Here is a 26,662-nt window from a genome sequence, read left to right as displayed (position 1 = left end):
TAAGGTTTTTAATTTGGCGACATCAATCTTCACCGGTCGACCAGACTTAGGTTGATCTGATAATGAAAAGTCGCCACTACGAAACCGCTGGAACCATCGTTTCGCCGTGGCCTCAGACACAACTTCAGGAGCAACACGCTGACATAGATTACGCACTGCTTTGGCGGCTGAATGGCCAGACTGAAATTCATATAGTAAGCAATGCCTTACATGCACTTTTAATTCGTCCATTTTCTTCCTTATATTAGCTCGGCGACAGCTAGTGAATGACTGACGAGAAACTGTGCGACTCGCCCTTTATATACTTTCGACCATAGAAGATTCTAGAACTCTCTCAAAAATTTTATGTGGAATTCAATCGATCGCTCATTACTTTCTTACCAACCCTATTTTACCTATTTTACCTATTTTACCTAGGTTGTGTAATGTAAGTAAAATGTAATGCGCCTTATCTTATCCAAAAATTATATAATTTTGTGTGTGTCTCACAACTATACCATTCATCGGTTTCTCTTTCCAGTAGTCGCATCGAATCTTTGTTGATAAAAAAGTAAGTTTTAAGTTTTTTTTTGTTATTTTTATTAAGATTGAATTGAGGTACCTTATAAAAATATACATTTTTATTCCGCTCTAAAATGTACCTGGAAGCAAGGAGTGGAATTCTTTGCCGGCGGCTATATTTAAGATTTCTGAGGACCTATACGAAACTATGCATATAATTTATTCCAAGCATAGAATAATTGAATAGGTACGTGGTTAGTGAAACCACTAATTCATACTTGTTTTTATAATGCAGACAAAATGGCGAATAAAGTGAAAATACAAGATATGGCATCCGAGGAGACAGAAAACAATATTTTCGTTGGTAAGTCATATACAATACATACATAACATAAAGTCTTCTAATCCCAAACGGGGTAGGCGGGGCGCATAACTTGTCCAGCCAGCTTGAGGCATCAAAATTTGTAAAGCCAAGTCGAGCGCGAAGCAAACACTGCCGTACCATCTTTTACTGTAACCATTTCGACACATTTTCAGGCCCCTATTTGAGAACCTCTGGATAAGACCAGAACGCTCATCAGTCAGTAAGCTATGAAATGAAATGAAATGAAATGAAATAAATGTTTATTCAAAACTAAAACTTAAAACTAAACTTTAACTTCTGCCAAACCAGAGTATGGTTTGTTGGCAGACGAGGCTCCTAATACATAAGGTTCTATATCTACTTATATTATTTACTAGCAATGGCAAACAAGACAATACAGCACTGTAATATCTTGTTTGCCATTGGGTAGGTGCATACGTAAGATTCACTACTATTATTACTTATTAGTTTTTAGATCTACTTTGCACTATTGCGTAGGTATTCTATTCTGTAGGTACTATTACTATACAACTTTATATCTACATATTTCTTAATAATATATTACTTTTACTGTATGGTGTTTTTAAATTTAGTTATGAGTACGCTGCTTACTTTCTTCTTAAATGATTGTTTTGTTACACATGCACTTTTTAAATCTGAAGGTAAGTCATTAAAGATTCTAGGCACCATGTATTTTCGACATCTTTGGCCAAAATAATTCTTAAAATTAGGTATAAGTAACTTGTCATTGTCTCTATTTCTGAATAACCTTTGAATAGAAACAGGTTTTTTAAACTCATTATTACAAAATTGTTCCACAGCCACTGATAACAATACTTTTTCATGGACAGGCAGTATTTTACATTCTACAAAAAGTTGATCATATGTGCTATTTTTACATTTAGCTTTTATCTTTTCATCAACCATTAATTTCATAAATCTTATTTGTAAAGCTTTTATCTTATCTAGGTAAGTTTTGAATGTAAGACCGTAGCTCGCCAGTCCGTACGACAATAGCGAGTCCACTAGCGCATAGTACACCATATATAAAGTGGCCCTATTTAATACGAACTTCAGATGGTGAAACTTTACAAGCACTGCTCTCAATCTTTTACACACGGCGTCAACTTGTGGCTGCCATGAGAATTTCGAATCTATGAGCAGACCTAGGTACTTGTATTGTTGCACCACCTGGAGCTCTGCACAGCCGCACGCGACCCCGGCCGGCCGCGCACTGTGGAGACACTCGAAACTGTGCCCCACAATGCGCGGCGGCCTGTATTTATCCTTAGAGTACGCCGACCGTATACACATGCATTTTGTTTTTGCAACATTAATTATGATTCCATTATCGTGCGACCATTTTATGATATTAGTAATGTCTTCCTGCATTTTGCTTTCTATTAGGCTCAGGTCCTTATCGGCGTACAATAGGCATGTATCGTCAGCATACATGTAGACACTACAATTGTTTACTACGTTAGACATACTATTAACATGGACTATGTATCCGACGGGCCCGGTCACTGAGCCGGTGGGCACGCCGCAGCGGACGGGCGCGGGCTCGCCACACTCGCCCGCCACGGCCGTGCGTAAGGTTCGATCCTCGAGGTAGGCTCGGAGCCACCCCTGGAGGGGGCCCGCGATCCCACACTCCTCCATTGCCTGAAGCAGCTGGTTGTGGTCCAGTGTATCGAAAGCTTTTTTGAAATCGATGTAGACCACAACCACCTGCTTCCGCTGGTCGAGGGCCTCGTTCACCTCGTCAGTGAACCGAGCCAGCGCGGTCGCCGTGCTCCGGCCTCTACGGAATCCGTGCTGAGATTGCGCTAAAATGTTATTATTTTCGAGAAAACTACTAATTTGGACCGTTATGTATTTTTTCTACTCCCGTACTGTTATTCGTGAGTTACAAGGTCGTGCATAGAACTTTAAAACCCTACATAAAAGATGTCAGGACAAGTCTATCTAGTCTATACCCTGAAAACATTTAGTAGCAGTCGCACGATATAGCTGTTTTACAGTTCAGTAAATACATTGCTTAACAAACCAATTCGCAGAGTCGAGACTCCTTCGTTTTCTGCTGCGTTCATTGGCGACGCGTCGAATCGCATTCAAATGTATAGAACTCGATTCAACTCGGCTCGATTCGTCTTAGTGGCCAGGCTTCAAAGAACCATACCATAGACAGTTTTATTTTCATGTTTGCACTCAAACTGCATATTCAAAATGGTAGGCGGTCCACCTAGATAACTAAGATGACTGAAAGTAGGTATTTGTTGAATTTATAATTTTCTTTCAAAATAAGTGCATGGTCGTAGAAAAAGTATTGTATGCAACGGTGTTTAACTGAGTCAAAAAATGCTCGTGGCGTCTTTATTAACAATTTTCGGCTTCGCCTCAAATTGTTACCCACGCCACTCACCTTTTTTGACCTCTTTTAACCACCAGTTGCATAAAATACTATTTCCACTACTTTATTAATGACTGATAATATCGCAATGGGTCTGTAATTCGTATAATCGGAATATGATCCTTGCTTGAATATAGGTCTTATTACAGCGGTTTTTAACATTTTAGGATACATTGATTTTGTTACACACAAGTTTATAAATTTTGCTAAAATAGGGCTTATTTTATCATTTAAGAATTTTACATCCTGTACTCTGATCTGGTCTATTCCTGGTGACTTTTTATCACTTAAAGTATTAATAATTTTCTGAATATCTTTAGGCTGCGCCTTAATAAACCGTAATGAAACCTGACTACTATTTATGTACTCTGTTCTCTTAAGGAACTTCAAGTTACAATTATGCCTTATATTTAAAATTTCTCTGGTAAATGTTTCCGAAAACTTGTTACATATGATTTTAATGCTATCGTTTTTTGCTAAGTGTTTTTCTATTATCTTATCTATACTCGTTTTCTCTGTCCCTGTCCATAAATTAATTTTCTCCCATATTTTTCTACTGTTATTGTTACAATTTTTCAATTCTTGCTGTTTAAATTTATTTTTAGCATTATATATATATTTATTGACCCTATTTCTATACCTGTTATAAATTAATCTTAGGTTAGCATCATTAGGACTACTTTTCCACTTTTTAAACAAACTATCTCTTATTTTTAACATTCTTTTTATAGTATTATTTATCCAACATTTGTCTTTACGCTTAGTGCGCGGTGTTACTTGTATTTTAGAATCATTATAAACACGAGCAAATTACGAACTTAACTTATCATATAACTGTAACGGGCAATCACATTTCACTATGTCGGACCAATTAACACTTTCAAACTGTTTTTTAAGAGTTTTTTCACACAGAATAGTCACTGATTGTCGCTTACCGGTTTGAGAGGGGCTTACGGTCTCCAGGCACACCCCGATAGGGTAGTGGTCAGACACCTTGGTGGTAAGTACATACGAGGCGACCGCGCGCCGGGTGCGAACCCACGCGTGGTCGATGCAAGAGCGCGTCAGCTGGTCGCCGTACACCTCCTCGCGGGTCACGTCGCTGATGGCACACTCCAGCCCCAGCTCGCACATGTTATCTCTGTACTGGTTGATGTAGTTGCCTGCGCCAGCTTCGTTCAGGAGGTCTATGTTTGTGTCCCCGATTACTAATAGGTCTTGTCCCGTAGGTATTTTAGACAATATTTGATGTATTTCCGCCACGAATCCATTTTTGTTTGTTTTTGGCGGTCTGTATATGACGTATATGTGTGTTATTCTATTTCCATCCTGTATTAGTTCACCGTACATCATCTCACTGTATTGAGTTTTTATTATATTTGCGGAAAAGCTGAGATTTTTCTTTACATAAACTAATATTCCCCCTCCTCTAGATGTCTCTCTTGTCATTATATATGTATCATAGTTCTCTATTTTATACAATGACAGTTCATGTTCTCTTATATTGATTTCTGTGAGTGCAATAATATTTATTTTTTCTATACATCCACTTAATAACACCTGTAACTCGCTGAAGTTTTTTCTCAGTGATCTTATGTTGATATGAATAATATGTAAGCCTGTGTATGTGCTCGCTTCGCTGTTCCATACTTGCACGTCTTGATATTTTTTGTAATTTATGTTAGGCTGAATATGCTCAGCTTCATCGTTGAATGTTACAGACTAAATAACTGTACACTAATACACGATGTCATTAGATTAGGAGAATGATAGTATAGGTAGTTTCAACTCAGTTGAGGCCACGCACACTATATCACTGTCATGTAAAGACAACGAGATTTTGAAATTAGTGTTCTTACCGTGTACCGACTGCAGATTCAACAGTGAATTGCAAGAAAGACCAAAAAGTTTCTATTAACTATTTTGTTAAGAATTACGTTTATAGAACAATTTTCAAACAAAACAGAAAATAAAATATCTCGTATGTGATTAATTAATTGTCAGATTATGATTGTAACATTAATCGTAGAAATCAAAGATAATATGTAATAGATTGCCTTATTTTATCATCGTAGCTGTTAAAATGGTGTTTACCTATTTTTTCATTACTTATTAGCAGACATAGAAGTCGCGGTAGCAATAACGTCAATTAACATAGGGACATCCTTCCGATATAAAATATATCGATAGCTGAATACTTATTTGGAAGTGAAATTTCATAATGAGCTATAAAGTTCACCGGATAATACCATTACTGCTTTTAATACCATTAATGATAAGTATATCAATAAATAATAATGTTTTTCAAAAATATATTAATTGGTTTTTTTACATTCACTCACTCATTTCATTCATTCATTTTTTTGCAATCAGTACTAATCTTCATTTAGCTGTGTGTGTTATCATTCACTTCAACCTCCGTGGAATTACCTATACATATGGGCGCACTATCATTTTTCTTCCTTCAAGAAGGTGTCTATGTCGTTGAGGGAGCGGACGACCTTGATCTTACCGTCAGCTGGGTCATCTTTTCTTATTAAAACCTTTCCGCCCTGCACCCACACATACTTATACACCGGCTTTAGCTCATTTTTTGCCGTCCATAGTAGACTACGCACATATTTTGTTAAGTCCTCGTTTATATATATTCGCTCATTATTCTCATTCTCAAATACGTCATGATTGGTAATTTTGCTGCTTTTTCTAGTGGCCAGCCATTGGTCGCGCGCCGCCCGTGTTGCCAAGGTGATAACGACGGGCCGGGGCCGGCTCGCGCGGCGCTCACTTTGTATCTTGGCGGTAGATGAATTAACAGCGGCAGGTTTTTCACCTACCCGTTTGATTTCGCACATTTGCCCAGCATCAACGCCAAGCTTGCGGGCCAACTGCTGGACAGCACTTTCCAATGATATATCTTCCTTCTCCGCCAGTCCGATAATCTCCACATTCTTTTCTTTCTCCTTAGTCTCCAACCAGGTCAACCTGTCCTCTAACGCCTTGTTGCATGTTTCTAGGTGGTTATTTCTATTTTCCAGCGCCTTTATTCTGCTATTCATCTTGTCCTTCTCATTTATAAGTTCCTGGTATTTTTCAGCATAGAAACTTATGTCCTCCGACATACCTTCGAGAGTCCTTTGTATGTCGTGTACGATATCCAATTTTTCGTTCACGTCTCTCAAAAGTTTCTCGGTCGTTAACGTTGAGGGATCGACGCTGATGGACGATTGTGACTTTACAGGTGTTTGACAGTCCTGGCATAGCTCGCTATCACTAAATGATTTTATTTTTGTGGCGCATTTCTTATGGAATGCGCCTCCACATGGTCCTGTGCAATGCACAATACTATCACTTTTCACTTTAGCTAACGATAATTTGCATGTCTTACATTGCACCATTGTTAAATTGATTTATTACACCACACTACTTGTAATAAGCTAGTAGTTTTAACACTGTAATCCGGATATAAACAATTAGCACAGCGCGTTATGATATTTCGTCCGCACGGTAGGAGCTCGACCGGGAGACGAGCTATAATCATATATTTATGCACCTGGTTTTGTACCCTTGCCTTTAACGGCCAACGACACACGACGTTAACTTTTTATCATTTTTATATATAATAAATATCTGGGCCACCGAGCTTCACTCGGTTTATTTTAATATATCACGTCTTTAGATAAAAAAAAACTCTTATAAATACAAAAACAAAAAAAAGACAAAAAACAAAAACTTTATTTCTGACCGGGATTCGAAACCCTGACACCTACGATCTATCTGCGTACATTAGACCGACCTCGTACGACTGAGCTAAGCGGAATCGATGCGCGCGCGGCGAAATTAACGACAATATTTTACGTTTACTAACGCGAAAGAAAAACTCATGAAAACTCGAAAATTCGCGTTTTCCGGGATCTAAGGCTACGCTAGATCGATTTTTCACCCCCGAAAACCCCCACATAACAAATTTCAGCGAAATCGTTAGAGCGGTTTCCGAGATCGTCGGTATACATAAATAAATAAATAATATCTGGGCAACCGAGCTTCGCTCGGTTCTGTTTCGTATCCTTGACATGTGTCGCCATCTAGTTCAAATATGAATAGTACCTACATCGAGCGAAAGAATTCTCAGCCTTAACAACACAACTACTCCACACGAGATGGCGCGCATTTCGCCACAAAAACTCAAATAGTGTATTTTTCTATTCGTTTTAGCCTTGACCTGTGTCGCCATCTAGTGTTTGCAATAAATAGTACTTACATCGACCGAAAGAATTCTGTCTTAACAGTACAACTACTGCACACGAGATGGCGCGCGAAGAAAAACGCATGAAAACTCGAAAATTCGCGTTTTCCGGGACCTAAGGATAAGTTAGACCGATTTTTCACCCCCAAAAACCCCCACATAACAAATTTCTGCGAAATCGTTAGAGCGGTTTCCGAGATCGTCAGTGTAAATAAATATATAAATAAATAAATAAATAAATAAATAAATAAATATACAAGAATTGCTCATTTAAAAGTATAAGATAAAGAAATCGCAGTAAGGAACCTTAGACTTGGCACGACTTTGTCTAGATTTTTTTTATGGGATAGGAGGCAAACGAGCAGACAGGTCGCCTGATGGTAAGCGATCACCACCGCCCATGGACACCCGAAACACCAGAGGTGTTGGAGGTGCGTTGCCGGCCTTTAAGATGGGTGTACGGCTGTATGCTCTGCTGGGTGTAGATTTGAAGGTCGCATCGGTCCGGAAATACCGCAGCCGAAAATTCATTCCACAGTTTAGCTGTGCGGGGCAGGAAGTTTCTGGAGAAACGCACAGTTGAGGGCTGCCAGCCATCTAAATGATGGCGATGGAAATGTTGTCGTGTAGGGCTATGGCGGAAAGAAGCGGATTTCATTACTTTTTAAAGATAAACAAAGCAGCTCCATCGAGACTTGGCTAGTTTTTTACAGAATGTTTTTGGTGGGATTTATCTATGTTTTAAAAAGTTATTCCGTATGTCAGATACTTTCCGTGTACTTGAATAATATTTAGGTTAAAAAACTTATTTCATTTACAGGCTGCAGATTCCGCGGTCCTTCCAGCAGTACGGATTACGTAATGCCTGAATCCTACAAAAATATTGCTGATGACATCTTGAACCTGGCTGCTCGACCTGATGATGTGTGGGTGACAGGGTATATCCGGTCTGGTAATGTCCATGGAAGCGTCTTTAATATGAAGCCTCACCAGAAATATATGACTATTGTCAGGAGGATGCTGTTGCTCTGACGCACAGATGTCATAATCTACCTGTACATACATACATACATACAATCACGCCTGTATCCCACAAAAGGGGTAGGCAGAGCACATAAACTACTCAAGTTTCAGTGCCACTCTTGGCAAAAAGAGGTTGAAAGAAAACTAAAATTGTGACATTGCAGTGACAGGTTGCCAGCCTCTCGCCTACGCCACAATTTTAACCCATATCCCACAGTCGGCTTTTACGACACCCACGAGGAGAAAGGGGGTGGTGAAATTCTAAACCCGGCACCACACGGCACCTATACCATAGATAAAGCAAACGTATCTACTTAACGCGTCAAATGAACAGTAAACTCCTCTGAGTTGTCCGTCTTTAATCGCAGCTTGTAGCTTTCGGGCGTCAATTTTTATGAGTTGATGTCAACACAACCATTAAAAATGCCTCGTTACGTGATGTTTAATTGCAGCAACACAAAAAGAATGAACATGTCAAGGGCCTGAGACATATTTAAAATCATAGGCAAGTAACAACTTCAGTACAAAATCTGACACGCTCGGCCCCTATACAAATAGATGAACTTGTGTCTTCTATCTAAATCTACTTATGTTACGGTAGGTCCATGGGGCCCCAGCGCGAGCAAGTTGTTCACAGAAATCGCGAAGCGTCTGGTTGAGGTAACTGGTGACCGAAGAGCTGGCGACTTCCTCGCACAACGTATCAGCATTGCGATACAGCGAGGAAATGTCGCCAGTATCCTTGGTACAATGTCTCAAGGGCCTATTTTAGACATTAGTTAGCTTTTAATTTTAGTCTTAGTTTCTTATATAATTATGTAAATATGTTCATGTAAATCTAATTCTGTTTTCTGATGTATGGGATTTCAGTGGTGACAGTTCAGTTTAGTATGAAGAAAATAGTTCTAATGAAATTCTGCAACATGGCGCGTCAGTCATATTATTATATTTCTGGTCAGGCTTTATGTACATAGAAACAAAATAATTCAGCACATAAACGCCCTAATACATAGGGCACATCAACATCACAATCGCTAACGCTTCGTCAGAATATCGTAGCCTGCTCTCCCTTTCGTTATTGTAATGGCGTGACCGAGCCAGACTGCGTTTTGATGGCCACGAAGCGTGAACGATATTATTGTAAGCGTGCGTTTGGCTATGTACCCTGTTATAAACGAAATGGCTTTTATCCTAAAATACAAAACTATTTGCTTCAAAAAAGAGAATAATAGAATGGTAATTGCAAACCGTGCAACATTTCATATTGATGACGTTATCAACGCACCTTCAATTTAAGCCTTTATAATTAAACGATACTTATATTTGTTATTAATAGGAACAACACTTACACAAGAGTTGGTCTGGCAAGTTGCTACTGAGTGCGATGTCGAGACGGCTTCCAAGATCCCTTTGATGACACGGTACATGTTTCTCGAGTAAGTATAATTTAATTTAAAATTAGGCTCCTTAAGTACATACGAAGATATCTATCTATCTATAGCAGCCTTTAAAGCGCCCGTCTTCGGACATAGGGCTCCTCTCCATTCCTTCACGTCTGTCGGTCCATTGCCACCTGCATCCAGTTCTCGCCAGCTTGTTGGCAGATGTCATCTCTCCATCGAGGGGCGGCTAGGCGACTATGGTCCATCCTGGCAACGTGCCCAGCCCATCTCCACTTTCTGTGTCAAGAAGATGAGTTACAGAATGTATTGGGCCGCATCATCATCATCCTCCTTGCGTTATTCCGGCATTTGCCACGGCTCATGGGAGCCTGGGGTCCGCGGTGACAACTAATCTCAAGATTTGGCGTAGGCACTAGTTTTTTACGAAAGCGACTGCCATCTGACCTTCCAACCCAAAGGGTAACTAGGCCTTATTGGAATTAGTCCGGTTTCCTCACGATGTTTTCCTTCATCGAAAAGCGACTGGCAAATATCAAATGACATTTCGCACATAAGTTCTGAAAAATTCATTGGTACGAGCCGGGGTTCGAACCTCCGGATTGTAATCCGCACGCTCTTACCGCTAGGCCACCAGCGCTTAACGTATTGGGCCGCATATTATTAAAATATTGAAAACATGGCTTCACGGTCGCGGAACGTTATTGTACCAGTCGTGAACACTCATACCTGACGAAAAATACTCGATTGATTCGAAATATACCGCCAATAGCGACAATAGGCGAGACGACTAAAAAAACAAAGTAGGAGAAGGCGACATCAGGGGAGCTGCTCGTCTTCTTTTTTCAACAGACTGTATTGCTTCTGACACCCAGGAAACTGTATCAGAATTAAAATCCAAGCACCCATTGCCCTTGACAAACCAAAACCTTCCCGATCCACCAGATTCATCAACACCTCCTCTCACTGCCTCTACAGATGAAGTTCTTAATGCAATAATGTCCTTCCAGAGCGGCTCAGCTGGCGGCCTGGATGGGTTGTCCCCACAGCACCTTAAGGACCTCCTCGCGCATAGCTCAGGCAACGACGGCGAGCAGCTCCTAAAGTCATTGACAGATCTGAGTAACCTTATGCTATCCGGGAATGTACACACTGAAGTTACGGGCACACTGTATGGTGCAAACCTGTGTGCGCTTCTGAAAAAGGACGGTGGCATCAGGCCGATTGCTGTGGGGACAACTTATCGCCGACTCGTTGCCAAAATCGGATGCGCGGCTGTTTCAACCCCCCTTAGCCAATACTTCCAACCTACCCAATTGGGTTTTGGTTCGAAGGGGGGTTGTGAAGCTGCAGTCCATGCACTCAGAACGTATATCACTCAAACATCCGGTAAGGTCGTTTTGAAAGTGGACGTCCGAAATGCCTTTAATAGCGTCGACAGAGCCACCATACTAGAACAAACACGTGTAAAAGTACCACACATTTACAATTTTGTTTGGCAATGTTACAACAACGCTTCCAAATTACTTTTCAGAGAAAACCATATTTCGTCAGCCGTTGGTTGTCAACAGGGCGACCCGCTCGGCCCCGCACTTTTTAGCCTAGCAATTCACCCGATTATTCTAAAATTAAATTCAAATTTCAATGTGTGGTACTTAGACGACGGCACCCTAGGAGGTGATGTGAGCGAAGTTCTTGAGGATCTTCGCGTTCTCATTGAGGAATTCCGCGGTATTGGACTAGAACTGAACTTTTCCAAATGTGAACTTTTCTTTTCCGATACATGCCCAGACAAAGATCTCGTAACGACTAAATTCCGTTGTCTTGCCCCTAATATTAAAGTTACAGAGAAAAGCTCACTTCACCTCTTAGGCGCACCTGTATTAGACGACTCATATTCAAATTTTTTAGAGACCAAAATTGAAAACCTAAACGAAGTTTCGGATCGTCTGACTAAAATTAATGCTCATGTAGCATATACTGTTATTCGTTACTGCCTTTTTGTCCCAAAATTTACTTACGTTCTAAGGTGCAGCCACTTTTGGAAATTTCCCACCCTTTTAGAAAATATTGACAAAATTATTCAAAATCTCCTAATTACAGTTATCAATATAAAATTGGACGACCGCTCATGGACTCAGGCTTCCCTGCCAATAAGGCATGGCGGTCTGGGTATAAGAAAAGTGTATTAGAACCGACCGGTCTCACTCGCGATGACGGAAAGAGGCCCGACGGCATGACGCTCGTGCCATGGAAGATGGGACAGCCCTTAGTTTGGGATGCCACTTGTGCTGATACTCTGGCGCTGTCCCATCTCCATCGCACCGCTTTAAAGGCTGGCTCGGCGGCCAATTCGGCCGAACTCCTCAAGCGGCGCAAGTATGCAACCATTAATAGTGGTTGCATATTTGAGCCGTTTGGGGTTGAGACCCTGGGGCCCTGGGGGGAAGGCGCCCACAGGGTCTTCAAAGAATGCAGCCGCAAGCTTGTGGAATTGACACGTGACCAGAGGGCTGGGTCATATCTGGCATAGCGGATCAGCATTGCCATACAACGTGGCAATGCTGCCAGCCTTCTGGGCACGTTGCCAGTGGACGGCGATTTGGGGCAAGTCTTTTATTTATAGTTTATTTATAAGTTTAGATTTTAGTTTTAGTTTGTAGTTTTATTTAAGGACCTATTTTATTTTTTTATTATTATGTATTTGTAATGTAATTTTATATTATGAAATAAATCCCACACATTTAGTTTAAATTGTAAAAAAAGTTAAGTAGTCCGTCAGTTAGATTATCAAAGAATTTTAGACGTATTTTTTCTTTGTTCACGTAAACGAAAAACGACGACTCTACAGTGCGTTAAACGTCATGCCTAGGTATATTTTTTACTTAGAAGCAAAGACCTATATAACTTCGTATAGACAGATAAAGTCTAAGAAAAAAACGTACCTCAAAACCATACAGAAAAAGGTACGGTGAGCTAGATAGCGATACACCTTTAGGGTACGCTCGGCTAGATGGCGATAATATTAATATTTGTCATTTTGAAATATATCGAGCTAAGAATATGGGCTAAATTGTCAAAACTGAGGTTCAAAAGTTTTAAGCTTGTGTCGAGAGATGGCAGTCTATTCACTGTGATTACACATTTTACTTTGACAGTCACTCTCTTTAATACTCTATCCTCTTTGCTTTGAAGTGACTTCACAAGCCCCCACTCTGGAACTTTGATGCTCTATATCTTTGTATTTTTTCATTAATAACAAAAAACGAAAAATATGTGTTCAGTATTTTTAGACGCTCTAACTGACGGACTAAACAGGAGGGCCAGTTGCATCAACCACAGTTAACATCACGCAACATATAGAAATTCCCATGCAACAATTTAGCGTTTGCTAAATTCGGTAACGGTTTGCATCGACCGATCCTCAATTCAGCAATTCCCGTCAACTTTGCACAAAAATTAAGGGAAAAGTTAAATTTGTTTTTATTAATTCCTATTTTGTTACCAAGATTTTGTTGATGAATTGAGATTTTATTAAGTTTTATTTCGTCATTAAGGTTCTCTAGTATCTATATTTTCTTAATTATAACAATTATCCTGTATATATCTTACGAAAGTCGAATTATATTACTAAATGTTGGTAACAAAATAGGATCAATTAAAATTTGCTGACGTGGCATTGTACAAAGTTGACGGGAATTGCTGAATTAATCTTGAGTCCTGTTATTCAGAGTGTTTTTGTTTCAGGGGACAAATGTCAGTTGGGTTTATGAAGTCCAAAATGAAAGGCGAAGTAAATGAAAGAGTGTATACTTTTAAGGAAATAAACTCAGCGCCCTCGCCTCGGTTCATAAAAAGTCATGCACCCTTCTCATTGTTGCCCTCAAATCTACTGGACACCACTAAAGTAGTCTACATCGCCCGGGACCCGAGGGACGTGGCTGTATCTGTTTATCAATTTTCAAAAAAAATTTTCCAATATCTTGGAGACTTTAAAATGCTATGGAATATTTTCGTCAATGATTTATGTGAGTATTCAATCTTTTATTTAAAGCGTCACCTCTAAAGTATTGCTTAATGATTTCATGAAAAATATAAAAGAAGTTTGCATATTATCCGTAAGAGCAACCTACTACAAAATACAAATATAGGTTAGAGTTATTATTTGGCAACATTTTAAAATTAAAAAAGAAACGTTTCAAAAATAAAAATAAACCGCCTTCAAAAATAAGCGCGTTAGAAAACACGGAGAAACTAAAAAGCACAAAATAATAAACATTTGAATTCAGATTTCTTATCGGATTGCAATAATCTAAACATCCAAATTATAACCAAACCAATTATTTTTGTTAGTCGGTACCAGTCCAGCCCTGTTTCTCGCCTTGCTATTACCTGTTTGCCCCACCCAACCATACGCAGGCAAATTAATATTTTTAATAAAAGTAACTCCAAAATAGCATTAACAGTTGTAATCTTTGAACCTGCGAACCGATTTTTATCTTTCCTTGAGATAATAGTACATTACGATGCAAGTGCGTAAAAAAGGAAGTTCGAAACGTGTGGCGATAAATTAAAACACGACCGAAGGGAGTACAGATGACCCTCCGAAGTTTCGACCTGGCATATAATGAACCACTTCTCGCACTAGTTCGTAAAAATAAACACCACCTTTACTGAAAAGTTATTCGATAACTATTAAAAAAACACAGGGTATCAAAGTAACCTCAATGTCAGTTTAAGTTCGATCACATCCTTTTCTTTCTTCTCTCCGTACATTATTTTATTAGCTTTTCTAGATTGTAGCAGCGAAAGACTAAAAAAAGTTGATGTTCCCATTTTTTTCCTTTTTAAGGCGAGATGATCTGTCAAACTAACCAATCCAAGGGGGTGAGGTGCGCGGCGTCCGGGCAGCCCCGCCCGCGCGTTCTTAGTGTTTAGACAACAGATTTCGTCAGCGCATCGCGCTGATCCGCGCAAATCAATCTAGGGCATAAGCCAGCACAAACATAGTGTAGTAGTTGCACTTTACACGGATGGAATACAAATAAGATTTACATATGTGTGCTATAGGTAATATTGTGTATATAAGGAAATATACTTTGTAAATAAATCAGATACCAATTGTCAAAAAAAAAAACTGTACACTTAGTTTTTTCATGAAATAGGAGGCAAATGAGCAGCTCATCGCCTGATGGTAAACGATCACCGCCTTTATTTTTTTTATTAGGTTTCATCATTTGTGTAAGTAATACTAATGATTTATAGTTACAGTGTGTTTGGTCAGAGTTGTCGGAGCTTTTAAGGACGTACCTAAAGTACAATCAATTTTATCGAACTTCTTAGTAATCGCACTTATCTACAGATCGACAGGGTGAAATAAAAAGGACCATTCAAACTTTGCATAGTGACTTTTGAGGTCATTATGAACAACGTTTATTAAGGGTCCAATGCTGAAACATATACGAAAAAAAATTTTGATGTTCCATAGAAATGAGCTGTATCGTGACAGTCGAAATGTATAAAATAGATATTTTTTTTGCGTTTTCAGCATTAGTCCCATAGTAAATAGAAGCACAATTTGATTTGATTTGAAATTACGAGTTACAACTATTTACCTGCAAATATATACTGTGTAGAGAATTTTATGGAAATATACCTACTTCTCCTAAACATCATAACTGTAGCTTTTACGGTTTTCCTGAATATATAAAAAAAACTGAAAATGGGGACATAAAAATAGGGAGGAGGGTGAAGATTAACATCTCGGCGAGTTTTCTACTTCATGGACAAGTTTTTTCTTATAATAAACCTATTGTTAACAGAACACAGTAACCGTCAGCTTCTTTGACCATAAACTTTAGGTAAAAAGATATTATGTCATGTCACTGCTGTTTAAAAATACACATTATTTTTTTCAGCCGTGAATAAATAACGCTTTTTCATTTTCATATTGAAAGCCTTTAACCTGTATATTTACAATGTATACATGCCAAAGTTTCGAATTTTATTCTTGTTGTTCATGAACCTACTAATAGCAGGTTACTTGAGTACTCGTATATTTTGATGATCATGATGAAATCACTCATCCAGTCACTGATGAAATCTGTGCTATTTATATTAAGATATGAATAAAATCTAAAGTATGAAAACTATGCAATTGAAACTGTGTCTATTTAATAAAGTTGCTATTGATATCATATCCTGACAATTATATTTATCTGGTTTAAACTAGACCCCAAATTCGAGGATTCAGAAGAACGACAAAATGCTTCAAGAAAACAGCTTTTCTCTTCGCTTGACTCGTGTTGGTGGTGGTGGCACTACCGCCACTAATATCTCCAAATAAAATACAACCCAGCACAAGATAAAGTATCATACTTCATAATAATTTATTGATAAATCAATACCATTCTATGCCTACCTCGAATTCTCAAGTATATTCATATCAAGTATCAACTTTTGTCAAAGGAGTCAGACAGCTTGCTGAAGGATTCGTATAATCTTGCAAATTAGACAAATATCTGTAAATATAAAGTACCGGAATCATACCCACCAAATAAAAATAAAAAAATTTGTCCAGCTTTATCAATGTATGATTATTCATCAAAATTTATTGAGAAGTTAAAATACTGAAATCTTTTAACTATTATGGAAAAATGGCGACAGTTGACAAACAAAATTTCTGTCAGGCTGGCCACATGTTTGGCATAGACACAGAAAAAATATAGACGGAGGGTAGCACGATCTAATTAACCTTATACCAAATTTTGAAAGACAGAAATACCTACCCTACCTGATCTTCAATCAGTACTGTATCTACCGCCGCCTTTTCTTTCGAACAACCCAATATGTTTATGAAAATTATACGTATGTTTGTTCACTAGCTGGACATCAGTCATATATTTTCTAAGTGGAGAGTTGTGCTGTAATGACGTCACAGACGCGTCATCTAGGGGTTTCTAAAATCTATGATGTTTAGATATCGTAAATGTCTCTTGATAACATCATATGAAAATGAAATACTTACGAGTATATATAAATTATCATTTTCTTACCTTTTCAGAGTCTTTGGTTAGAATTTTCTTTATTTATTTGTTTTCTAGCACGCAATTATTTTTTCTGCCTCCTCAAAGCTTTGTTCCAGATTGTTTCAATGACACGTGACCACGCGGAGAAAACTGACACAGGTCCATCCTCTGAAAGCGCCGCCGCGCGACTGAAGAGGCCATAAGTGCCATCGAAAATGTTTTCAATTTCAAAACATTTTTCAAAAAAATTTTTTTTTTTGCAAAAACAGGATTAGTAACGGGTCTTAAAATTGGGTTCATAGTTGTTCCATCTTTCCTTTGCAGATTTGGTAGTATTTGATAAATATTATATTATTTTAATGACGCTACCGGCACAAACTCATCAGATTCATCTAGATAATCTTATTACCTATATATTGAAGTAAAAAAGAAGTCAAAAAAGTTTTTATCCCAGCTATGGGAACGATTTATTGTTAAAAGAAGAGGGAACTTTGGGGTCATTTTCTATCGAGCGAAGTTGTAACATTCATGTTGTTCAACTCCATAACATACTCACCAGATCCTGAAATTTAACATATATCGTTTTCAGATTTTTCCATTGCGTTTTCCTATGTTTTTAACGGCTTCAAAAAACGAGTGCGCGCAGCGTCTACGGAAATATATCGCCTTAACCGCCGCCTCAAATCTCTCAAAGGAAGGTGGTTCTCTATTCGTCTGTATTTTTTTTTATGTTTGTTCCTCGATATCGCCGTCGTTACTGGACCGATTTTGAATTTTTTTTTTGATTGAATGGATATGCATACAGATTGGTCCCATTTTTAGGGTTCCGTAGTCAACTAGGAACCCTTATAGTTTCGCCATGTCTGTCTGTCCGTCCGTCCGTCCGTCCGTCCGTCCGTCCGTCCGTCCGTCCGTCCGTCCGTCCGTCCGTCCGTCCGTCCGTCCGTCCGTCCGTCCGCGGATAATCTCAGTAACCGTTAGCACTAGACAGCTGTAATTTGGTACCAATATGTATATCAATCACGCCAACAAAGTGCAAAAATAAAAAATGGAAAAAAATGTTTCATTAGGGTACCCCCCCTACATGTAAAGTGGGGGCTGAATTTTTTTTTTATTCCAACCCCAACGTGTGATATACTGTTGGATAGGTATTTAAAAATGAATAAGGGTTTACTAAGATCGTTTTTTGATAATATTAATATTTTCGGAAATAATCGCTCCTAAAGGAAAAAAAAGTGCGTCCCCCCCCCCTCTAACTTTTGAACCATATGTTTAAAAAATATGAAAAATATTACAAAAGTAGAACTTTATACAGACTTTCTAGGAAAAATGTTTTGAACTTTATAGGTTCAGTAGTTTTTGAGAAAAATACGGAAAACTACGGAACCCTACACTGAGCGTGGCCCGACACGCTCTTGGCCGGTTTTTTTTTCTCAGAACCCAGTACTGATGATGGGATCCTGGAGAAATCGAGGGAACTCCTCAAATCTGAAAGGCATACATATGGCTATTTTTGTGTTTTTAAAGGAACAGCATGCATTTATGTACTGAACAGTGACATTTGGTGAAGTGAAACTGCTGATGATGGTCAGAACGGAACTCCTCAAATCTGAACGGCACGCTTATAGTGACTTTGGTATTTGTGTACGAACAGCATGCACTTACGTCCAGAACAGTGACATTTGGTGCAGAGGAACTCCTGATGATGGTCAGAACGGAACTCCTCAAATCTGAACGGCACACTTATAGTGACTTTAGTATTTTTATAAGAACAGCATGCATTTAAGTTCAGAACAGTAACATTTATTTAGTTATGTATGTTTGTTAAGCATATTGACTTTTCAAGTCAAATTTTGTCAAGCTTTGATTTCTTATTATCGGATTCATGAGGAATTGAGGAAACTCCTCAAACCTTAACGGTATACGTATATTGATTTTGTTGCCATCAAATAATTAAAGCATTAAAAGCAGTTTAAAAAAATACCTACACATTTCTACATAATCCAACATTCGCAAGTAGCTTTCACCAAAACCCCAAAGGCGGCAGTTTTTTTTTTCTTAAAAATTATTTTACCCATTTAATGTAGAAGCTAGAGAAGTTTAAACATTAAAATTGATCAATGTAACCCCAATTTACGGCATCATTAAAATTATCTTAATCCTACCTACTACTTTGGTAAGCCTAAAAAAATCCGGTGACATTGAAAGGAATCATTTGATTACATACCTATGTTTTTTAGGGTACCGTAGTCAACTAGGAACCCTTATAGTTTCGCCATGTCTGTCTGTCCGTCCGTCCGTCCGTCCGTCCGTCCGTCCGTCCGTCCGTCCGTCCGTCCGTCCGTCCGTCCGCGGATAATCTCAGTAACCGTTAGCACTAGAAAGCTGAAATCTTCTGCCGTCCCTCACTACCCCCACTGCTGAAACCAGATGGGTCACTTGCCCACACTGCCGAAGAGAAAGCGAATTTATTTGCATCTATCTTCGCAGAATCTTCACGTCTAGATGTATGTGGCGCAAAACCTCCTAGTCCACTAGTTTGCGAGACTTCAATGTTGGACATACGCATTCGTCAGACGGAGGTTCGCAAAGTGTTGCAAAATCTGGACGTGAACAAAGCAAGTGGCCCTGACGGTATTTCAGCCATAGTTCTTAAAACCTGTGCACCTGAGCTATGTCCCATCTTAACGCGCCTCTTCCGCCTCTCTATGACTACCGGTCAGGTTCCGAAATCTTGGAAGCTTGCTAATGTGCAACCAGTGCCGAAAAAAGGTAGCCGAGCAGACCCGGCCAACTACAGACCGATTTCAGTCACTTCCATACTCTGTAAGAGTATGGAACGTGTACTGAATAACCGACTCCTGGCATACCTCGAAGCGAACGACCTCCTCAGTGACCGACAGTACGGCTTCCGCCGTGGCCGGTCCACTGGAGATCTGTTAGCGTATGCCACACACATCTGGAGTGAGGCCATCGAGAAGAAAGGAGAGGCCTTAGCTGTCTCTCTTGATATATCGAAGGCTTTCGACCGGGTCTGGCACGAGGGTCTTATTAGCAAGCTACCGTCCTTCGGTCTTCCCACTAGTCTCTGTAACTGGGTAGTCAGATACCCATAGATCGATTCGGGTTGTCATTAATGGCTGCTCGTCCGATCAATTGGCAATAAACGCCGGAGTTCCTCAGGGATCTGTGCTTTCAGCGACCCTCTTCCTGCTCCATATAAACGACCTACTGAAACCAGGTACGTTCGGTTATGCAGATGACACGACGGTTGTAGAAAGCTACATACCCGACTCACGAGCTAGTGGAGTCCAGATACAGTCACTCAGGGAGGCAATGGTCGAACGCATGAACGAATCACTGAAGGCAGTCTCCGATTGGGGTGAAGCCAATTTGGTTGCGTTCAATGCTAGTAAGACTCAGGCGTGTCTTATTTCTGCTAAAAGGAGCCCATTCCACCTTACTCCTACGTTCCGAAATGTATCCCTTCCGATTACCGACCATCTTGAGCTTCTCGGAATCTCACTGACTTCGAAACTTAACTTCGGCCCGCACATTGAGTCGAAAGCTCAGTTAGCTGCAAAAAAGCTGGGCATCCTCAACAAGGTGAGGCATTATTTTACACCTAGGCAGCTGCTCGACCTGTACCAAGCACAAGTCCGGTCGTGTGTAGAATATTGTTCTCACCTGTGGGATGGTTCAGCGAAATACCAGCTTGCGGCGCTCGAGTCAGTCGAGAGGAGGGCCAAGAAGATCATCAATGACGACGAGCTGACCAATTCTCGACTACATAGCCTGGAGCATCGTCGGAAGGTTGCCAGTTTATCGGTATTTTACAGGATACATTTCGGAGAGTGCGCTGAGGAACTGTATAACCTTGTTCCTCCGTCCCCATTTCACCATAGGACCACTAGACAATCGGCAATGCGGCATCGCTTCATGGTCAGTATTCCGAAAATTCGCACTAAGCGTTTCGCTTCAACATTTCTTTTGCGAACCGCCAAGGAGTGGAATGCCCTGCCTAAGTCTGTGTTTCCGCACGAGTACAATCCAGGTCTCTTTAAAGCAAGAGTAAATAGGTATCATAGGTAAGCGTGCTCCACCGTAGACCGCATCATCACTTACCATCAGGTGTGATCGTGGTCAAACGTCTACCTATCTATACTAAAAAAAAAAAAAAAATTTGGTACCAATATGTATATCAATCCCGCCAACAAAGTGCAAAAATAAAAAATGGAAAAATAGTTATTTGTTATACAAGGGGGCAAAGTTGTATTTTAACGCCGAGTGTGGAATTGAAAAACGAGCAAGTGAAAGGACTCTATAGATGAACCACGAGCGAAGCGAGTGGTTCGAGAATAGAATCCTGAACTTGCGAGTTTTTTAACACACGAGAAGTAAAATACATTTGCACCCGAGTGTAACACAAAACTTTTCCACTCAATATAGCGAGGAAACTACAACGCAAAAAATGCATTTATCACTGCTTCCAGTAGTTCCACAGGTGGTAAATCATCTTTATTACTAGATTAACCTACTTTTAACAATTTTAAAGCAATTAATTTGACTTTATTCAAGGTCAAATTACTTTACCCACTAGTGGATAAAATGCGTTTTTACCCGCTGCTATTAAAGGACAAAACACGTGTTTCTGAGCTAGTGAGGGGAAAAATGTTTTATTAGGGTAGCCCCCCTACACGTAAAGTGGGGGCTGATATTTTTTTTCATTCCAACCCCAACGTGTGATATATTGTTGGATAGGTCTTTAAAAATGAATAAGGGTTTACAAAGATCGTTTTTTGATAATATTACTATTTTCGGAAATAATCGCTCCTAAAGGAAAAAAAAGTGCGTCCCCCCCCCTCTAACTTTTGAACCATATGTTCAAAAAATATGAAAAAAATCACAAAAGTAGAACTTTATAAAGACTTTCTAGGAAAATTGTTTTGAACTTGATAGGTTTAGTAGTTTTTGAGAAAAATACGGAAAACTACGGAACCCTACACTGAGCGTGGCCCGACACGCTCTTGGCCGGTTTTTATCTATTGCATTGCGTTATCTTTTATCATTTTCATTACATAATGATGAAATAAAAATAAAAATAATATATTACAAATAGGCATATAAGATCCACTTGCACCACCAGCTTAACTCAAGGCTGTCAACTGTCAAAATGTAAATGTTCTTAGATATGAGCGCTGATTAGCTTTTAGCTTTTTTCAGCGCCCCTGTGGTCTAGTGATTAAGACGTCAGCCGCGTAAGCTGAAGTCCTGGGTTTGGTCCTCAGATGGACTTGATCTCTCAGTTTATAATTTTATTTCAAGTCAAGTTTTTTAATGTTTTGCTTACAGATATGTTTTCCCCAATTATGGAGCATGTCAAAGAAGCATGGGAGCTCCGTCATCACCCGAATATGATGTTCATATTCTACGAAGACATGATAAAGGTATAAGTTTATGTAGCAAATTATCCAAACTAGGGTAAACTCGCCTCATTCGGTGACACGACTAATTCGGTGAAACAACCAAAAATCGTCTTTCGGAATAGTGCTTCAAAGTTTGTATCACCGAATTAGGCGTGTCACCGAATGAGGCGAGTAATATTAAATAAATCATCATCCTCCTTGCGTTATCCCGGCATTTGCCACTGCTCGTGGGAGCCTAGGGTCCGCTTTGACAGCTAATCCCAAGATTTAGCGTAGGCACCAGTTTTTACGAAAGCGACTGCTATCTGACCTTCCAACCTAATTAAGTACCAATTGAAAAAAATAATTTTTATTATTACTCAGTACAAAAGGCTTTTTTAACTGCGTTGATGCCATTTTAGAGAATAGTGTCACTATCCTCATTGACAGATGTCAAAAAGTGAAACTTGAACCTTTCAAAAATGAGTTTTTTTAGAAGAAAAAAAGACGTTAAAACTCATTTTAAGCGCCTATTATATGAATAACATTTACTTTTAATTTAAAAATATATTAAAAAACATTAAAAAATACAAAACACTGTCAAAAAGTTTCGTGGTTATAATCTTAAACTAAACAATTTAATATTTATTATGTTACAACTATTTGAGTTTATAATGAATGATATATGGAATTAAATTGAGAGAGGGTAAGAGTAAGAGTTTTGCCAACTTTCCATACATTTTCGGTAAGAAAAGAGGAAAGTTTGAAAGAAACTCTTGAGACGTTTTCAAGAGAAGGGAACAGTGATTTGGTGGAAGCTGTGGATCGAATGTGCTACTCATTTTATATACAGTTCATTACATTTCAATATTGAAGATACTAGAAGAAAAATAATACTTACATGAAACGTTTTATTCTAAACTTTGCATAATACTCGTTTCAGGATATACCCTCATATATCAAACGGGTAGCAGATTTCCTTAACAAGGAATTAACGGATGATCAAATCTCGAAACTAACTGAACACTTGAATATTAAGAACTTCAGGAAAAATGATTCTGTGAACCCGACATGGTTAGCTAAAGGCGGTAACCCTGATGGCGAGGATTTTGTTAGAAAAGGTAACATATTTTCTTGACAATGATTTTTTAACCCCCGACAGTATGACGACCGAAGTTTGACGTGTCTGTCTGTCTGTTTGTCTGTTTATCTGTCCGTCTGTTTGTGTATGTGTGTGCGTCTGTGTGGCATCGTAGCTCCGTAACGGATGGACCAATTTAGATTTAGTTTTTTTTGTTTCAAAGCTGAAATAGTCGGGAGTGTTCCTGGCCGTGTTTCATGAAAATCCGTATATTAAGTCGCGGTAGTTTTAATTTTGTGGTTAGATTATTTTACAACAAAGTTTGACATCTCTTATGAGCTGTTTTCCTCTGTTTCTTTTACTGAGGTATGCAATTAAGATAATTTTATTTTCCTTACTTTGTTGGCGCGATGAACCAAAATGAGTTTGGCATCCAACACAAGAGCACGCGGCTTTACGCGGCCCAGAGCGACATCACGCCAGCCCTCGCCGACGCCGAGCTCACGGAGATCTGCCTACCTTCTAACCACCTAACGATATTAATGCCTGATTTAGACGGCGGGCGAACTCGTATAATATAAAACTATATGCGATTTTAAATTCTCACTATAAGTTAAATTCTCACATTGCGGGCTGTTGAGGTTAAGTCATACAATTTTGCACAGCCATCAAATACATCGCAACGTAAGCTACTACCACGGGACTACGTCTTGACTTGCTGAGTTCTCGTACTACGAAGTCTAAATTCTGATAAATTCCCGTTCTCGAGAATTCTCAGAAGTTACCGATCGCGTGTTCTGCAGTTGGACGACCTAAATAGACCCTCTCGACTGACTGTCATTGTTATAATTATAAGTTGTTACCAAATTACCTAGTCTCCGATATTTTTACGGCTGATAGTACTACGTTCCTGAAGTATATTTATATATGAAACATCATAGGTTTTGTTATGCTTTTTGGAGAAAACTAGGAAACAAAATTTGCAACGTTAAATATAACACGCTGTTAGTGTGATCATTTAATGAAAACTCATTGAGCTCATTTTAGTATCTCTTAACTGCAACTGGCCAGTCAGTATTGAACCACAATGACATTTAATACAGTAAAAGAAAAATAAATTATTCACGACACGAAACCGCTATGATGGCGTCCCAACCAGAAGTCCGACATTTAATACATACCTATGTACAATTATTGTTGACATGAGTGATATGAGAGATAGTGTTAAACGTCTTGTCAGGTTAAATGTACATGGTGCTTATTTTTAGATTAAAATTACATTTTTTTTTGTTCGGTAAATGAAACCAAAAGGATCATATGAAAAGTTTTTTAAATTTCTAGTGGAAATTAATTGTTTTGATGTTAATTAAAATATCCGTAACCGATGGAATCAGGCGTTACTTTGCGGAAATCAATGTTAATCACAAACTATAGAACATTCCTTTGCTGATCCGCGGCAAAAATGACGGGGTGTTAAGAATAAGTTTGACGTGTCTATCTGTCTGTCTGTCTGTCTGCCTGTCTGTTTGTCTGTCTGTGTGTGTGTCTGTCTGTGGCATCGTAGCTCGGAATCTAGAACGGATCAACCGATTTCGATTTAGTTTTTTTTGTTTGAAAGCTGAGTTGGGCACTTGGGCAGGAGTGTTCTTAGTCATGTTTCATGAAAATCGGTCCACTATGTCGCGGTCGGGGGTTTTAAAAAAATATTTTTTACAATATTTGGAGAAATAATTGTCACATTAGTAATTGTATATGCAAGGTACCAGGAGCTTCCAAGTGTAATGAATCAACTTATAAATGTGGCTTCCAACTGTTCCAAGTGTAATGAATCCTTATACTTCATGTGCGACAAAGATCTTTTTATCAGAATTAATGTTATATTGTATTTTATATTATCAGGCGGCGCGGGCGGATGGCGGCAGTATTTCGACGAGGAGATGGCGGCGCAGGCGCAGCGCTGGATGGCCGAGCACCTCGCTGGCTCCGACCTGCGCTTCCCCGACCACACCTGCTAGTTAATGTCACGTGATTAGAGATGGGTAACTACCCAGAAGTTTCGTTTTAAATTGTGTATAATAATTACAACCACTAACTTAGTATTTATCTCCATTTTAACACAAATCAGCATGTCCAACATGAAATGAATCTACCCGTCAATTTGGGTAGATACGGTTAATGATAAATGTTATCTTTATTTAGATGAAAGAGATATCCCAGCGCCTGGTCCCATGCCTTTCGTGACCAGAGAGCTGGCAGCTACTTCAGCTAGAGATTAAGTCTGGCTATCCAAAGGGGTAACGCTGCCAGCCTTCTGGGCTTTAAGTTAGGAAATATATTACTTTTTTATCTTTATCATATTTGCCTTTTTTAGTGCCAAGATTTGGTTGACCGTCTATAAAATAAATATCTACAATATTACCTGTCTCATATAAAAAGCGCGATCAGAATTGAAATGGTATCAAGTATAAGTACCAAAGAAGTATTAGAAGTATTCAATAATAAAATTGTTGCGAAATTGTATTAATGTTTTTTTTACATCACCTATTAAATGGGACTTTTCCCTGTTAGAAGGGAGCAAAGTACCTACCACTTTTCAGTTCAAGGAAATTATGTTGCCACATGACGATAACTGATAACAACTTCCGAATGATTGATGTGTTTTTTTTAACTTTAAAAAAAAATCTAAGATTGATTTATAAATATGATATTATGATTGACAACAGTTTCTATTCGATTACTGTCTGTATCTTATTTTTGATCATTGTAATAAAATAATCAGGCACATACAAGGTCATAAACATTTTAGTCTGGCCATCACAATGTCAATATTCGTATGAACGATTTAAGTTAGTACCTATTATTTTAACTCGAAATAGATATCATACACGAAAGAAAAAACGACAAGGTCCACTGGTGGCCGAGCCGGGAATCGAACCAAGAACCAACCAACCAACCAACGCGCAAGAATGTCCAAATATATAAGTATAGTTACTAAATAACACTTTTAATGAAATTAATATAATCAAAGAGGATCTAGTATTATAGAGAGTTCCTGTCAAAGTAAAATGAGTAATCACAGTCCACAGACTGCCATCTCTCGACACAAGCTTAAAACTTTTGAACTTCAGTTTTGACAATTTGGGATCATATGTGTTAAAATGTCAAATTTTAATATTAGCGCCATCTAGCTGAGCGTTCCCCAAA

At 38.9% G+C, this 26,662-nt stretch overlaps 1 protein-coding gene across 2 annotated transcripts; it reads left to right on the top strand.

Moving 5' to 3' along the window:
- The first annotated feature begins 495 nt into the window (after nt 1-495).
- LOC125227914 (sulfotransferase 1B1-like) lies at nt 496-25,978 on the top strand. 2 transcript variants are annotated; one of them, XM_048132316.1, is made up of 9 exons: nt 496-550; nt 797-865; nt 8,342-8,473; nt 9,881-9,980; nt 13,692-13,972; nt 22,325-22,419; nt 23,321-23,498; nt 25,358-25,487; nt 25,622-25,978. In XM_048132316.1, exons 2-8 carry the CDS (start codon nt 802-804, stop codon nt 25,471-25,473), a joined length of 966 nt encoding a protein of 321 aa, XP_047988273.1. In that variant the 5' UTR covers nt 496-550; nt 797-801; the 3' UTR covers nt 25,474-25,487; nt 25,622-25,978. The 2 variants fall into 2 exon arrangements, with proteins under 2 accessions (XP_047988273.1, XP_047988274.1); XM_048132317.1 differs by lacking the exon at nt 23,321-23,498.
- Nucleotides 25,979-26,662: the final 684 nt, after the last annotated feature.

This window comes from Leguminivora glycinivorella, chromosome 7 (assembly GCF_023078275.1).
Source record: "Leguminivora glycinivorella isolate SPB_JAAS2020 chromosome 7, LegGlyc_1.1, whole genome shotgun sequence".
In the NCBI taxonomy this organism is placed as follows: domain Eukaryota; kingdom Metazoa; phylum Arthropoda; class Insecta; order Lepidoptera; family Tortricidae; genus Leguminivora; species Leguminivora glycinivorella.
The sequence above is the reverse complement of the archived record's forward strand: the minus strand, read 5'-3'. Positions and strand labels throughout refer to the sequence as shown.

Bases quoted from the DNA above. Each gene is read 5' to 3' on its own strand.
- LOC125227914 (XM_048132316.1), top strand. From the start codon at position 802: ATGGCGAATAAAGTGAAAATACAAGATATGGCATCCGAGGAGACAGAA. The intron at 866-8,341 runs GTAAGTCATATA...TTTCATTTACAG, and splicing joins AGAAAACAATATTTTCGTTG to GCTGCAGATTCCGCGGTCCT. The intron at 9,981-13,691 runs GTAAGTATAATT...TTTTTGTTTCAG, and splicing joins ACACGGTACATGTTTCTCGA to GGGACAAATGTCAGTTGGGT.